The sequence below is a fragment of the Eleutherodactylus coqui genome, chromosome 7 (genome assembly GCF_035609145.1).
Source record: "Eleutherodactylus coqui strain aEleCoq1 chromosome 7, aEleCoq1.hap1, whole genome shotgun sequence".
In the NCBI taxonomy this organism is placed as follows: domain Eukaryota; kingdom Metazoa; phylum Chordata; class Amphibia; order Anura; family Eleutherodactylidae; genus Eleutherodactylus; species Eleutherodactylus coqui.
In genome coordinates, this window is record NC_089843.1 from 218,891,680 (window position 1) to 218,908,963 (window position 17,284).

The 17,284-nt window shown below is 49.4% G+C and overlaps 1 protein-coding gene across 1 annotated transcript in view; it reads left to right on the top strand.

Annotated features, from left to right (window-relative positions):
• LOC136573598 (vomeronasal type-2 receptor 26-like) overlaps nt 1-17,284 on the top strand; it is a 115,274-nt gene that overhangs the window by 40,024 nt on the left and 57,966 nt on the right. Inside the window, exon 3 of the mRNA XM_066574869.1 lies at nt 15,018-15,309. Within this exon, the coding sequence (XP_066430966.1) occupies nt 15,018-15,309 (292 nt within the window). The remainder of the gene's footprint in view (nt 1-15,017; nt 15,310-17,284) is intronic.

Below are 17,284 nucleotides of genomic sequence, written 5' to 3' on the forward strand. Positions count from 1 at the left end.
CAGCCAAGCCTGTGACCGTGTATAGTTTACTGCGTGTCTGCTGGGGGTAGTAGTCGCTCATTATTACTCAGCTAAGCGTTACAGCAGGCTTGCGCATAATTGCTTCCTGGCTCTGCTGTGTCCGTTACATGATCGCCGTCATCCCGCCAGAGGGAAAGAGTATACATATATACCCTGCATACGGTGTCTGTCTGGTTTTTCGCCTCATCATTTTAAAAAATTGAAGCAAAATACTTAAGGCCTACCACTGGCCTTTGGCCACTTGACTGGTTCTGCGCTGTGAATTCCAGTAGCTGTCATACGCACCTAGGTCTCACTACAGGCTTGCGCATAATTGTTTCCTGGTCTGCTGTGCGTTCCGTAAGCGAAGTCAGCCTCCAACCACAGGCCAATAAGTGGCACATTTAATTACAGCGTTCTGTTTCTGCTCTACTCGTAATACACCATGCTGAGGGGTAGGGGTAGGCCAAGAGGACGTGGACGCGGGTAAGGACGCGGAGGCCCAAGTCAGGGTGTGGGCACAGGCCGAGCTCCTGGTCCAGGTGTATCGCAGCCGACTGCTGCGGGATTAGTAGAGAGGCACGTTTCTGGGGTCCCCAGATTCATCTCACAATTAATGGGTCCACGCGGTAGACCTTTATTAGAAACTGAGCAGTGTGAGCAGGTCCTGTCATGGATGGCAGAAAGTGCATCTAGCAATCTATCGACCACCCAGTCTTCTACGCCGTCCACAGCTGCAACTCTGAATCCTCTGGCTGCTGCTCCTCCTTTCTCCCAGCCTCCTCACTCCATGAAAATCACACATTCTGAGGAGCAGGCAGACTCCCAGGAACTGTTCTCGGGCCCCTGCCCAGTTGTCTATCACTCAGGTAGTAGTAATTGGAGTAAGTCCGAGGGAGGAGCGCACAGAGGATTCGGAGGAAGAGCAGCTGGACGATGAGGTGACTGACCCCACCTGGTTTGCTAAGCCTACTGAGGACAGGTCTTCAGAGGGGGAGGCAAGTGCAGTAGCAGGGCAGGTTGGAAGAGGCAGTGCGGTGGCCAGGGGTAGAGGCAGGGCCAGACCGAATAATCCACCAACTGTTTCCCAAAGCGCCCCCTCGCGCCATGCCACCCTGCAGAGGCCGAGGTGCTCAAAGGTCTGGCAGTTTTTCACTGAGAGTGCAGACGACCGATGAACTGTGGTGTGCAAGGTCACGCCAAGATCAGCCGGGGAGCCACCACCACCAGCCTCACCACCACCAGCATGCGCAGGCATATGATGGCCAAGCACCCCACAAGGTGGGACAAAGGCCGTTCACCGCCTCCGCTTTGCACCACTGCCTCTCCCCCTGTGCCCCAACCTGCCACTGAGATCCAACCTCCCTCTCAGGACACAGGCACGACTGTCTCCCGGCCTGCACCCAGACGCTCACCTCCGCTGTCCTCGGCCCCATCCAGCAATGTCTCTCAGCGCAGCGTCCAGCCGTCGCTAGCGCAACTGTCTGAGCGCAAGCGCAAGTACGCCGCCACGCACCCGCACGCTCAAGTGTTAAACGTGCACATAGCCAAATTGATCAGCCTGGAGATGCTGCGGTATAGGCTTGTGGAAACGGAGGCTTTCACAAACATGATGGCGGCTGCGGCCCCGCGCTACTTGGTTCCCCGTCGCCACTACTTTTCCCGATGTGCCGTCCCAGCCCTGCACGACCACGTCTCCCGCAACATTGTACGTGTCCTCACCAATGCGGTTACTGGCAAGGTCCAGTTAACAATGGACAAGCACAGGCGGGCAGGGTCACTATATCTCCCTGACGGCACATTGGGTGAATTTAGTGGAGTTTGGGACCGCTCACGTCCTACCCACCCCCAGAATTGCGGGCCCCAGCTCGGTGCTGGTATCTGCAGCAGTGTATGCTTCCTCCACTAAACCACCCTCCTCCTATGCAACCTCTGTCTCGCAATCAAGATGTGTCAGCAGCAGCACGTCACCAGCAGTCGGTGTTGCGCGGCATGGCAGCACAGCGGTGGGCAAGTGTCAGCAGGCCTTGCTGAAACTACTCAGCTTAGGAGAGAAGAGGCACGCGGCCCACGAACTGCTGCAGGGTCTGACAGAGCAGACCGACCGCTGGCTTTTGCCACTGAGCCTCCAACCGGGCATGGTCGTGTGTGACAACGGCCGTAACCTGGTGGCGGCTCTGCAGCTCGGCAGCCTCACGCACGTGCCATGCCTTGCCCACTTGTTTAATTTGGTGGTTCAGCGGTTTCTGAAAAGCTACCCACGCTTGTCAGACCTGCTCGGAAAGGTGCGCCGCCTCAGCGCACATTTCCACAAGTCCAAGACGGACGCTGCCACCCTGCGGACCCTGCAACATCGGTTTAATCTGCCAGCGCACCGACTGCTGTGCGACGTGCCCACACGGTGGAACTCTACGCTCCACATATTGGCCAGGCTCTATGAGCAGCGTAGAGCTATAGCGGAATATCAACTCCAACATGGGCGGCGTAGTGGGAGTCAGCCTCCTCAATTATTTACAGAAGAGTGGGCCTGGTTGGCAGACATCTGCCAGGTCCTTGGAAACTTTGAGGAGTCTACCCAGATGGTGAGCGGCGATGCTGCAATCATTAGCGTCACCATTCCTCTGCTATGCCTCTTGAGAAGTTCCCTGCAAAGCATAAAGGCAGACGCTTTGCGCTCGGAAACGGAGGCGGGGGAAGACAGTATGTCGCTGGATAGTCAGAGCACCCTCATGTCTATATCTCAGCGCGTTTTGGAGGAGGAGGGGGAAGAGACAGCTTGGCCCACTGCTGAGGGTACCCATGCTGCTTGCCTGTCATCCTTTCAGCGTGTATGGCCTGAGGAGGAGGAGGAGGATCCTGAAAGTGATCTTCCGAGTGAGGACAGCCATGTGTTGCGTACAGGTAGCCTGGCACACATGGCTGACTTCATGTTAGGATGCCTTTCTCGTGACCCTCGTGTTACACGCATTCTGGCCACTACAGATTACTGGGTGTATACACTGCTCGACCCACGGTATAAGGAGAACCTTTCCACTCTCATACCCAAAGAGGAAAGGGGTTCGAGAGTGTTGCTTTACCACAGGACCCTGGTGGACAAACTGATGGTAAAACTCCCATCGGACAGCGCTAGTGGCAGAAGGCGCAGTTCCGAGGGCCAGGTAGCAGGGGAGGCGCGGAGATCAGGCAGCATGTACAGCGCAGGCAAGGGAACACTCTCCAAGGCCTTTGCCAGCTTTATGGCTCCCCAGCAAGACTGTGTCAACGCTCCCCAGTCAAGGCTAAGTTGGCGGGAGCACTGTAAAAGGATGGTGAGGGAGTACATAGCCGATCGCACGACCGTCCTCCGTGACGCCTCTGCTCCGTACAACTACTGGGTGTCGAAGCTGGACACGTGGCCTGAACTCACGCTGTATGCCCTGGAGGTGCTTGCTTGCCCTGCGGCTAGCGTCTTGTCAGAGAGGGTGTTTAGTGTGGCTGGGGGAATCATCACGGACAAGCGTACCCGCCTGTCAACTGACAGTGCCGATGGGCTTAAACTCATAAAGATGAGCAAAGCCTGGATTTCCCCAGACTTTTCTTCTCCACCAGCGGACAGCAGTGGTACCTAAAAATACGTAGGCTGCACCCGCGGATGGAAGCATCGTTCTCTATCACCATAAAAAACGGGGACCTTTTAGCTTCATCAATCTGTGTATAATATTCATCCTCCTCCTCCTGCTCCTCCTCCTGAAACCTCAAGTAATCACGCCAAACGAGCAATTTTTCTTAGGCCCACAAGGCTCAGTCATATTACTTTTGTAAACAATGTTTATACGTTTCAATTCTCATTAAAGCGTTGAAACTTGCACCTGAACCAATTTTTATTTTAACTGGGCTGCCTCCAGGCCTAGTTACAAATTAAGCCACAGTAACCAAAGCGATTAATGGGTTTCACCTGCCCTCTTGGTTGGGCATGGGCAATTTTTCTGAGGTACATTTGTACTGTTGGTACACCAATTTTTTGGGGCCCTCGCCTACAGTGTAATCCTAATAATTTTTATGGGCTTCGCCTGCACTCATGGTACAGCAAGGTGTGTGGGGTTGGTCTACACTTTTGCTACATAAATGTAACTGGGGCCTTGTCTATACTGCAGCTACTGAAATGTGAAAGACTGTTATCTCCCTAAACTGCTGCAACGGGAATGTTACTGTGGCCTGTCTTGACTGCTACTGCTACTGAAATGGAACTAATACTTTGCTCCCCCTATACTGCTGCTTCGGAATTGTTACTGTGGCCTGTCTTGACTGCTACTGCTACTGAAATGGAACTAATACTTTGCTCCCCCTATACTGCTGCTTCGGATTTGTTACTGTGGCCTGTCTTGACTGCTACTGAAATGGAACTAATACTTTGCTCCCCCTATACTGCTGCTTCGGAATTGTTACTGTGGCCTGTCTTGACTGCTACTACTACTGAAATGGAACTAATACTGTGCTCCCCCTATACTGCAGCTTTGGAATTGTTACTGGGGCCTGTCTTGACTGCTACTATTACTGAAATGGGCGGTTGGGCAGCATGTTACCCAGGAGAAGTGGCAGCGGAGTGTCATGCAGGCAGTGATTGTGCTTTGTTGGGGGTAGTGTGGTGCTTAGCTAAAGTATGCCTTGCTAATGAGGGTTTTTCAGAAGTAAAAATTGTTGGGGTGGGGGGGGGGGCACTCTTGCCGCTATTGTGGCTTAATAGTGGGACCTGGGAACTTGAGATGCAGCCCAACATGTAGCCCCTCGCCTGCCCTATCCATTTCTGTGTCGTTCCCATCACTTTCTTGAATTTCCCAGATTTTCACAAATGAAAACCTTAGCGAGCATCGGCGAAATACAAAAATGCTCGGGTCGCCCATTGACTTCAATGCGGTTGTTACGCGAAACGAACCCTCGAGCATCGCGGGAAGTTCTACTCGAGTAACGAGCACCCGAGCATTTTGGTGCTCGCTCATCTCTAGTTCCTAACAATTGTACAAATTTAATATTATTAATACATCTCCTAAATGGTTAAAAAAATAACATTTTCAAATGTGCTTCTAGAGCAAAGTAAATGGATGACAATATATATCTTAACCCCTTAGCGACCAGCCCATAGTGTTTTTACGTCCTGCCCAAGTGGGCTTTATTCCCTGAGGACGTAAAAACATGTGTCATGCAGGGAATAAAGCCATGTGGGTTATGGACGTGACAGCTCCATGTTGTCGGTGCTCGCAGGTGGCCGACAGCATGAAGCTGTCATCCTGGGCTGGCCATCCTGATCACTTGCTTCCTTATATTTTCATTCAAAGTTTGCAGTCCTCGGATACACATCACAACCAAGTAAAGTCTTATGCATCACATGCATGCTGCCCCTGCTGCTCCCTATCCGTTTCTGTGGTGTTTTCATGACTTTCTGAGGTTTTCCGGCGTTTCACAAATTATCCCCTATGTGGAGCATCGGTCCCATACAAAAATGCTCGAGTTGCCCATTGACTTCAATGGGGTTCGTTACTTCTGTTGTTTTTCTACATCACCTACTGGTGGCCCCTACTGCAATATTCATTTATACTTACGGGGGAAGCTCCATAATGGGCCACAGAAAATACAATTGTTCCAAAAATTTGAAGCATGCCGTCATGAAGAGCCATGCTCTCAACCTTGATGGATAGATTTGTGAAACGCATCATGGATGGGGCGCCACGATGTCATGACTTTCGTGACTAAAAGCAGATAATGCAACACAAAACAAAGTAATCTAACAAATGTCAACGCAGCACAAACATAAGAAAGGGAAAAAACATACATCCAAGAACGTGCACAATATCAGGACACCAAATAAAGCATTCCAGTATTTAAGGCAAGCATCTACATAAAGATAACTTCAAGGCACATACACAGCGACCAAAGTTCACAGACGCAGGGTGACAAACACAGACTCATTACAGATATTTATGAACAATTTAGGGGTGGGAGAGCAATCATTTGGAGATAACGTGGTTTTGCAAAAGTAATAGCATAGTGTGAGCAGGGTGAAAAAATAAACATTTAATTATAGTCAAACCTTTGTCGCCGGGTATTGACGTTGAAAGAGCGCCATTGCCGTCTAAATGTTGCTTGGGCTACCTCCTCTCACAACAGGCTCTTTTGGCCTCCATTCTTATATGCGCTGGTGTGCGTATCCCACAACACGGGGCGACTCTCGACAGCGCGGAGCATCTCGCTCTTATCCATGTTTCTTTTTGTATAAGGCCTCATGTCCACGGGGAAAATCAGGCCCGCTACGGATTCTCCATGGAGAATCCGTAGCGGGTCCCTCCTGCCCCGCGGACATGAGGGCTGAAAATAGGAATAAACTCACCTCTCGCCCGCTCCGGATCTTCCCTTCGCCACAGCGAGCGAGAGGGAGAGAGAGATTTTACTATCGGCACTTTAGGACCAGGCGCTGTAAATTTAACAAAGGGGTGCATACTCAGCAGGTATGAAATTACATGAATCTAGGGTCAACATATTTACAGACAATTGCAACATTCAGGTGCCGACATTGAAAAATCCATAAAGTGAAACAAGTATGTAAATTGTGTAATATTATATTTTTTGTCGTAAACAGAGGCCAACTAGTTTTTACGCACGAGCAGTTGACCTAAATTAAATACGGTTTGGTAACATACAAAACCACTGCAAAAACGCACTCGTCTATGAGCCTTCGCCAGGAGGGGCACGGGCAATGCAAAGCTTCTTTAAATGCCTCCATTCACATGACCCCTTTGCCCAGAAGTTAAACAGAAGCCCCATAACGGGAACACATCATCAGCATTTGCAATTGATTTCACTTTCACATAGAAGCCTATGCACCCATTCACATGATCGGAGTACAGTGTGGTGAGTTCTTAAGAACACAATAGCAGGCAATGGGAATTCCAGCGCTTTTGAGAAAATTCTTTGCGAACGCAGATAGCCACACTTTAAAATACGGTGTCCCATAATTTTCATTGCAGGCTTTTTTGTGTATGTAAACTTCAGACATGTGACCGCTGCCATTGGAAAGCATTGGTTCTAATTAGAGATGAGCGAGCACCAAAGTGCTCGTTACTCGAGACGAACTTCTTGCGATGCTCGAGGGTTCGTTTTGAGTAACGAACCCCATTGAAGTCAATGGGCGACTCGAGCATTTTTGTATTTCGCCGATGCTCGCTAAGGTTTTCATTTGTGAAAATCTGGGCAATTCAAGAAAGTGATGGGAACGACACAGCAACGGATAGGGCAGGCGAGGGGCTACATGTTGGGCTGCATCTCAAGTTCACAGGTCCCACTATTAAGCCACAATAGCGGCAAGAGTGGGTGCCCCCCCCTCCCAACAACTTTTACTTCTGAAAAACCCTCATCAGCAATGCATACCTTAGCTAAGCACCACACTACCTCCAACAAAGCACAATCACTGCCTGCATGACACTCCACTGCCACTTCTCCTGGGTTACATGCTGCCCAACCCCCCCGCACGATCCAGTGTCCACAGCGCACACCAAAGTGTCCCTGCGCAGCCTTCAGCTGCCATCATGCCACACGCTGGCCTCATAGCCACACCACCCTCATGTCAATTTATAAGTGCATCTGCCATGAGGAGGAACCGCAGGCACACACTGCAGAGGGTTGGCACGGCCAGGCAGCGACCCTCTTTAAAAGGGGCGGGGCGATAGCCCATAATGCTGTACAGAAGCAATGAGAAATCCAATCCTGTGCCACCTCCATCAGGAGCTGCAAACGTGGGCATAGCAATGGGGAACCCATGTGCCACACACTATTCATTCTGTCAAGGTGTCTGCATGCCCCAGTCAGACCGGGGTTTTTTATAGTCACAGGCAGGTACAACTCCGCAATGGGAATTCCGTGTGTACCCACAGCATGGGTGGCTCCCTGGAACCTACCGGCTGTACATAAATGTATCCCATTGCAGTGCCCATCACAGCTGAGGTAACGTCCGATTAAATGCAGGTGGGCTTCAGCCCACACTGCATGCCCCAGTCAGACTGGGGTTCTTTAGAAGTGGACACATGGAGTTACAACTCTGTGTGGACCGACAGCATGGGTGGGTGCCAGGAAGCCACCGGCCGTACATAAATATATCCCATTGCAGTGCCCATCACAGCTGAGGTAACGTCAGCTTTAATGCGGGTGGGCTAAAAATTAGTAGGATTACACTGTAGGCGAGGGCCCAAAAAATTGGTTTACCAACAGTACAAATGTACTTCAGAAAAATTGCCCATGCCCAACCAAGAGGGCAGGTGAATCCCATTAATCGCTTTGGTTAATCTGGCTTAATTTGTAACTAGGCCTGTAGGCAGCCCAGTTCAAATAAAAATTGGTTCAGGTGCAAGTTTCAACGCTTTATTGAATTGAGAATTATAACTTTTGTAAACAATGTTTATACGTTTCATGACTGAGCCTTGTGGGCCTAAGAAAAATTGCCAGTTCGGCGTTATTACGTGAGGTTTCAGCAGGAGGAGCAGGAGGAGGAGGAGGAGGAATATAATACACAGATTGATGAAGCTAAAAGGTCCACGTTTTTGATGGTGATAGAGAACTATGCTTCCATCCATGGGTGCAGCCTATGTATTGTTTAGGGTGCAGCCTATGTATCGCTGCTGTCCGCTGGTGGAGAAGAGAACTCTGGGGAAATCCAGGCTTTGTTCATCTTGATGAGTGTAAGCCTGTCGGCACTGTCGGTTGACAGGTGGGTACGCTTATCCGTGATGATTCCCCCAGCCACACTAAACACACTCTCTGACAAGACGCTAGCCGCAGGACAAGCAAGCACCTCCAGGGCATACAGCGCGAGTTCAGGCCACGTGTCCAGCTTTGACACCCAGTAGTTGTAGGGGGCAGAGGCGTCACGGAGGACGGTCGTGCGATCGGCTACGTACTCCCTCACCATCATTTTACAGTGCTCCCGCCGACTCAGCCTTGACTGGGGAGCGGTGACACAGTCTTGCTGGGGAGCCAGAAAGCTGTCAAAGGCCTTGGACAGTATTCCCCCTGCCTGCGCTGTACATGCTGCCTGATCTCCGCGCCTCCCCTGCTACCTGGCCCTCGGAACTGCGCCTTCTGCCACTAGCGCTGTTGGATGGGAATTTTACCATCAGTTTGTCCGCCAGGGTCCTGTGGTATAGCATCACTCTCGAACCCCTTTCCTCTTCGGGTATGAGAGTGGAAAGGTTCTCCTTATACCGTGGGTCAAGCAGTGTGTACACCCAGTAATCCGTAGCGGCCAGAATACGTGTAACGCGAGGGTCACGAGAAAGGCATCCTAACATGAAGTCAGCCATGTGTGCCAGGGTACTTGTATGCAACACATGGCTGTCCTCACTTGGAAGATCACTTTCAGGATCCTCCTCCTCCTCCTCCTCCTCCTCCTCCTCAGGCCATAGACGCTGAAAGGATGACAGGCAAGCAGCATGGGTACCCTCAGCAGTGGGCCAAGCTGTCTCTTCCCCCTCCTCCTCATGCTCCTCCCCCTCCTCCTCCTCAACGCGCTGAGATATAGACATGAGGGTGCTCTGACTATCCAGCGACATACTGTCTTCCCCCGCCTCCGTTTCCGAGCGCAAAGCGTCTGCCTTTATGCTTTGCAGAGAACTTCTCAAGAGGCATAGCAGAGGAATGGTGACGCTAATGATTGCAGCATCGCTGCTCACCATCTGGGTAGACTCCTCAAAGTTTCCAAGGACCTGGCAGATGTCTGCCAACCAGGCCCACTTTTCTGTAAAGAATTGAGGAGGCTGACTCCCACTACGCCGCCCATGTTGGAGTTGGTATTCCACTATAGCTCTACGCTGCTCATAGAGCCTGGCCAACATGTGGAGCGTAGAGTTCCACCGTGTGGGCACGTCGCACAGCAGTCGGTGCACTGGCAGATTAAACCAATGTTGCAGGGTCCGCAGGGTGGCAGCATCCGTCTTGGACTTGCGGAAATGTGCGCTGAGCCGAGTAGTTTCAGCACGGCCTGCTGACGCTTGGCCACCGCTGCGCTGCCACGCCGCGTGACACCGACTGCTGGCGACATGCTGCTGCTGACACATCTTGATTGCGAGACAGAGGTTGCGTAGGAGGAGGAGGAGGGTGGTTTAGTGGAGGAAGCATACACCGCCGCAGATACCAGCACCGAGCTGGGGCCCGCAATTCTGGGGGTGGGTAGGATGTGAGCGGTCCCAGGCTCTGACTCGGTCCCAGCCTCCACTAAATTCACCCAATGTGCCGTCAGGGAGATATAGTGGCCCTGCCCGCCTGTGCTTGTCCACGTGTCCGTTGTTAAGTGGACCTTGGCAGTAACCGCGTTGGTGAGGGCGCGTACAATGTTGCGGGAGACGTGGTCGTGCAGGGCTGGGACGGCACATCGGGAAAAGTAGTGGCGACTGGGAACCGAGTAGCGTGGGGCCGCCGCCACCATCATGTTTTTGAAAGCCTCCATTTCCACAAGCCTATACCGCAGCATCTCCAGGCTGATCAATTTGGCTATGTGCATGTTTAACGCTTGAGCGTGCGGGTGCGTGGCTGTGTACTTGCGCTTGCGCTCAAACACTTGCGCTAGCGACGGCTGGACGGTGCGCTGAGAGACATTGCTGGATGGGGCCGAGGACAGCGGAGGTGAGGGTGTGGGTGCAGGCCGGGAGACGGTCGTGCCTGTGTCCTGAGAGAGGGGCTGGATCTCAGTGGCAGGTTGGGGCACAGGGGGAGAGGCAGTGGTGCAAAGCTGAGGCGGTGAACGACCTTCGTCCCACCTTGTGGGGTGCTTGGCCATCATATGCCTGCGCATGCTGGTGGTGGTGAGGCTGGTGGTGGTGGCTCCACGGCTGATCTTGACGCTACAAACCTTGCACACCATAGTTCGTCGGTCATCTGCACTCTCAGTGAAAAACTGCCAGACCTTTGAGCACTTCGGCCTCTTCAGGGTGGCATGGCATGGCGCGAGGGGAAACAGTTGGTGGATTATTCGGTCTGGCCCTGCCTCTACCCCTGGCCACCGCACTGCCTCTTGCAACCTGCCCTGCTGCTGCACTTGCCTCCCCCTCTGAAGACCTGTCCTCAGTAGGCTTCGCAAACCAGGTGGGGTCAGTCACCTCATCGTCTTGCTGCTCTTCCTCCGAATCCTCTGTGCGCTCCTCCCTCGGACTTACTGCAATTACTACTACCTGAGTGATAGACAACTGTGTCTCATCGTCGTCGTCCTCCTCACCCACTGAAAGCTCTTGAGACAGTTGCCGGAAGTCCCCAGCCTCATCCCCCGGACCCCGGTAACTTTCCAAAGGTTGGGCATCGGTCATGACAAACTCCTCCGGTGGGAGAGGAACCATTGCTACCCATTCTGGGCAGGGGCCCGAGAACAGTTCCTGGGAGTCTGCCTGCTCCTCAGAATGTGTGATTTTCATGGAGTGAGGAGGCTGGGAGGAAGGAGGAGCAGCAGCCAGAGGATTCAGAGTTGCAGCAGTGGACGGTGTAGAACTCTGGGTGGTCGATAGATTGCTGGATGCACTTTCTGCCATCCACGACAGGACCTGCTCACACTGCTCATTTTCTAATAAAGGTCTACCGCGTGGCCCTATTAATTGTGAGATTAATCTTGGGATGCCAGAAACGTGCCTCTCTCCTAATCTCGCAGCAGTCGGCTGCGATACACCTGGATCAGGAGCTCGGCCTGTGCCCACACCCTGACTTGGGCCTCCGCGTCCTCGCCCGCGTCCACGTCCTCTAGGCCTACCCCTACCCCTCAGCATGGTGTATTACCAGCAGTATAGAAACAGAACGCTGTAATTAAATGTGCCGCTTATTGGCCTGTGGTTGGAGGCTGACTTCGCTTACGGAACGCACAGCAGAGGAAGGAAAGAATTTTGCGCAAGCCTGCTGTAACACTTAGCTGGCTGTGTATGAATTAGGACAACTACCCCCAGCAGAGACGCAGTACAGTCAGGACGGTCACAGGCAGCCCAAATAGATTTTTTTTTCCCAATTTTTTTTGGAAAAGCCCACTGCCTATATAGACTGGATATGTCTTTCACTGTCCCTGCCTCACCAGCACTACTGGCCGTGGACTATGTAAAATTACTGCAGGACGCAATGCTCTGCACGGCTGATATACAAAAAAAAAAAAAAGTGCAACACTGCAAAAAGCAGCCTCAACAGTACTGCACATGGTCAGATGTGGCCCTAAGAAGGACCGTTGGGGTTCTTGAAGCCTAAAATCAATCCTAACACTCTTCCTATAGCAGCTCCGGCATCAGCAGCACTTTCCCTGAACTATGTCAGAATGCATCTGTGGCGAGCCGCGGGCAGGGCCGATTTATATACTCGGGTGACACCTGATCTCGCCAGCCACTCACTGCAGGGGGGTAGTATAGGGCTTGAACGTCGCAGGGGGGAGTTGTAATGCCTTCCCTGTCTTTCTATTGGCCAGAAAAGCGCGCTAATGTCTCAGAGATGAAAGTGAAAGTAACTCGAACATCGCGTGCTACTCGTCTTGAGTAACGAGCATCTCGAACACGCTAATACTCGAACAAGCATCAAGCTCGGACGAGTACGTTCGCTCATCTCTAGTTCTAATAGATGCGAATCACAAACGCAGAAAACTTGCGCACGAAACAAACACCTGTCTGACTGAGCCCTAAGAGTGTGGTGCTAGAATTGGAGATGGGTTAGTTTTCTGTGGTCCAACCTGGATTACATTATTTAACCAGTACTTATAAAGAAGATGCCTAAATAGCCATTTTCTGTACATTTTGCGTTTCAAAACAGGAATAAAAAAAAAGTTGTTTATACCTCAAAACCGCAAGTCATCCTGCAGAAAACAAGCCCTCATACCGCTCTGCTAACTGAAAAATAAAACGGTTCTGGTCTTGGAATGTGTTGGCACAAAAAGTCTTTTTATAAAAAATCTGTTTATATTGCGGGAAAGTAATAAAGCATAACAAACCCTATAAAGATTTGTGTTGTCATAATCGTAATGACCCGCTGAATAAAATAGAATGTAAAATGATTCCCCAAATCTATACGGAAATAGCTTTCTTTCCCGTTACGCTGCAGCAAAATATAATGAAATTCATTCATTACATTATATGTACCCAAAATTGGTTCCTATAAAAATTAGAACTCGCCCCACAAAATACAAGATCTCGTTCAGCTACACTGATGGAGAAATTAGAACACTATGTATCTTGGAATTTTGACATCTTGAAACTTAAACAATGAGATCTGCCCTGACATTTAGGGCTCATTCAGACAACCGCTGTTTTCGCGCACTAAAGCCACGAGAAAAGATTGCGCCTGCAGTGCTGTAAAGATCGTGTGAACGGGCTACTTTAAGCTACTTGAAGTAGCCCATTCACACGTACTGCGTGCTTTCAAGGCTCCCATAGGAGTGTATGGAAAGCACGTAGCAAAGACAGGACATGTCTTACCTTTGTGTGTACCACGGAGTTTACACTTGCGTGTCCTATCTTTTGTTAGGTGTGCTGGTTCAGTCCACCTAACATTCTGTCATGTAATCATTTCTATAGGAACCTACTGGTTCCTATTAGAAGAGCGTTCTGTGTGCTGCCAACAGCACAAAAACAGTGCTCGTCCGAACAAGCCCTGACTGACAGGCCACATGTCACTTTTAGGATTCTTTAGTTACCTCTCCCACACACCTGATGAACTTCAGCCATTCTTCTCCTCACAGAGTTGGCTAATCTCTTATCAGCAGTGGCATATTCATCATTGAACTCCATGCCAGGAACATCTCTGGAGCACACGCTTTGACTGTTCATCATTACTGGAGCACACTCCATGGAGCATACTCGGAGCATCCCAGTGGTGCTCCATTTAAAAGCAGTTTTGAAAGCAAAGCGTCAATGACAGCCCCGTGCAACAGCTCTGAGCCAGGTTATCATGGACAGACAGTTGTGCAACATTAAAATGGATGGAGAAGCAGCACCGATGTAGCCGTCAGAAGCCACTTCACCATCCAATGATTATTTAGAAGCTTGTATAGACTGATGGTAGAAGCCTGTAGAAGGTGAGGTATTTTTTACATTAACAAGTAAACATTAATGTTCAGCTTGTTACTATTAATGGACGAATAATTCACACAAACTAGGTTACATCAGCTTCAAACTTCTGGGTCACATGATGCTGCTGCTTGATATGTTCATCATTGCATCTGCTGGAGCATCAGTGCTCTACACTCCAGCAGGTCAATGATTCACTCTATGATGTCACTTATTACTCTAGGAATGATTATACCTATTATACCTCATCCACTCTTGGCTCGATTATTGCAACTCGCTGCTGGTCAGCCTCCCCTGCTCCAGACTCTACCCCCTCCAAATCCATCCTGAATGTGGTAGCCAGGCTTGTCTTCCTGTACAGCAGCTACTCAGATGCCACTGCCCTGTGCCAGTCACTGCACTGGTTGCCCGTCAAATACAGAATACAATTTAAGCTCACTACTCCCATCCCGCATTTCAATCCACCACCCAGCCTGCACCCTCCGCTCTGCTAATGAAAGCAGACTAAATGCCCCTCTAATTCGAACCTCTCATTGCCACCTCCAAGTCTTCTCCAGAGCAGCACTTGTCCTCTGGATCGCGCTACCAAAAAATATTCAGGCACTCACTGGCACACTAAACTTCAGGCGTGCTCTAAAAATGCATGCCTCTATATAGCCTGACCATTGTCTGTGTGTATAGCATCCCTCACTCTACACCTCGCCATACCTTGCACATCTTCACCCCGCCATACCGTGCACACCTCTGTCCCCTTTACCTTCTGTATCACCCCATTATTTGTAGCATGTAAGCTCGTTGGAGCAGGACCCTCACCCCTACTGTTTCTATCAATTGATTGCTTCATGTAACTGTGGTCTTGTTTTATTTCCCCTGTATTGTAAGCGCTGCGGAATATGCTGGCAAAATATAAATAAAGATTATTATTACCTAAGATTGTGTATAATACCAGCCTTACTCATCTTTACATTTATTTATTTACAGTAGCCAAACGGAAGAACACTTGCAAGAAGTAATGTTTCTGTTTGCCATTAACAATGTTAACCAGAATCCTGACATCTTACCCAATTTTACATTGGGACACCAGTTGTATGACACACTCATGTATGAAGAAAAGGCAATACTCTGTGTTTTACATCTTCTGTCCGGCCCTGATAAGATGATACCTAATTACTCGTGTACAGGCCGTGGCCAGCTGGCCGGGATCATCGGAGACCGATACTCATCTACCACTATTCCAGCAGCACAAGTCTTTGGCCTCTATGGATATCCTCAGGTATTATATCCTCTAGGCATTGGGACACATTTATCATCTGGATTGTGTAGAATTGTGGTGTCAATAAGTTGTACTTTAGTGCCAACAATTCATATTTATTTTTAAAAGTACATTTTTCCTAAAGTGGGCAGGGCTTAGAGCTAGAGGTCGTCATAATTATTACACCAAGCAAGAAGATGGTGGGAATTCTCGCTGCCATAGGTCTCAGATTTGATCACTTCTGGCATTTGACACACATGTGAACACAGCCTGTGGGGCGGTAGGGGAAGAACCATATAGAAATATATTTGTGCACAGACTATGTTATGTTATATAGGTTTCTGAAAACAGATACTTGGTGTGGCTTCACACTAGCTTATTTTTGTGTGTACATAGGTGCGTACATAAGTGTGTGAATGCAGGTTTGTGCATTGCCCTCAATGGAGTCGCGGCTGCTGCTGACGGCTCCATTGAAGGCAATGGTCTGCCGGCAGCCCTTAATTGTTTTTCAGAGAAGAGCTTTACATATAAGCCATTCCCTGAAAACAAAAAACAAAGAACAAAAAACAAGTGTACATATATGTATTTTTATATATTTATATATATTTATGTATTTTTATACTTTATTTATATTTTATTATTCCATTTCTGGTTATTTTTGTATTTATCTGTATTTATCTAGTCTTTTCTCAAGAAAGGAGTCGGCATTGTAAATGTGGGTATATACATAACGCAGTACCTTTTGGGGTGATATATTTTTATCATATGGAGCTATGGGGGTTAGGGGTCCATTATGAACCATTTTAGGTGATATTTGCGATGTTCATCATGTTTACAAGGTTTTATGCAAATCCATATATATGGTAAAGTGTACAGTATATTTATTATGTATTTATTAATTATTAGTCTTAGATTGATTATAGTAGGTCTTTATTTATAAAGATAGACAATAGATTATAAATTATTTACTATCCCTTTTTCCCTTTTTTCCCCCCTCCCCCCCCCCCCTTTTTTTTCTCCGCCCTTCCCTTTCCTATTCCCGTTCCCTCCCCCTCCCCCCTCCCTTTCCCTCTCCTCCTCCCTCTTCCCCTCCGCTCCTTTGTTAACCTGTCTATTTGAAACAACAGTATAGGTGTATAGATATGACCATTATAGTTATTAGAACTTGGGCAATATGTAGAGTCACTGTTTGTTCCTCTCGATAGGTTGCAACCTTCCTATGGGTATAGGTCCGCCCTATGCTGGAGGGTAGCGTTCCATTGTTATGGTAACGCACCCTCCATGTAAGGGCTGGAACTCCTCCAATATTACGTAATGACGCCGGTACGGAGGATAGCGCATCCTCTGTCCGAGGCCTGGGATTACTCAGGTGAAACGTAATGACGTCATCACGCTAAGGCATCATGTGACCGGGTTAGACATGTGATCGGCACTATGGGACGTCATCCCAGTAATGATCACTAACCCGGAAGCATAGCGCAAGAACCGGAAGCTCTTCATGTAACCCTCTCGCCCGCCGGAAGTCAGAATGCGGCTGACGTGGGCCATTGTACAGGGAACATGCATCAACTAACATGTAAGTTTAGTTTATTGTAGGATAGTATATAAAGAGAGTAAATGTTTGTTAAGTTGTCACTTGAAAAAGTCGCTGTTATGCGACGAAACGCGTCGGACGTATTTTTAAATAAAAAGTTTTACTTTTGTTTTGGAATTTAAGGAGCCTACTATTTATTTAGTTATATAGGCTTCCTTTTTGTTGGGAGCGCTGGATCTTTTTTGTTTTTTGTTCTTTTATTATTGCATGGTCGCACCCCTCGGGTTTGGGAGGTGTGACAGATCCGTGCCTGCTCCTGCGCATCTACCTCCGCAATTCCGGACGGGAGAGAGGATATTATACCATATATTCAACGCTCATCAGGACGTGGAGGTGTTAGGTGGAGGGTTCTCACCTAGTGACCCCTCTACCTGCACCGGGTAAGTCCCCAGCTATACTTTA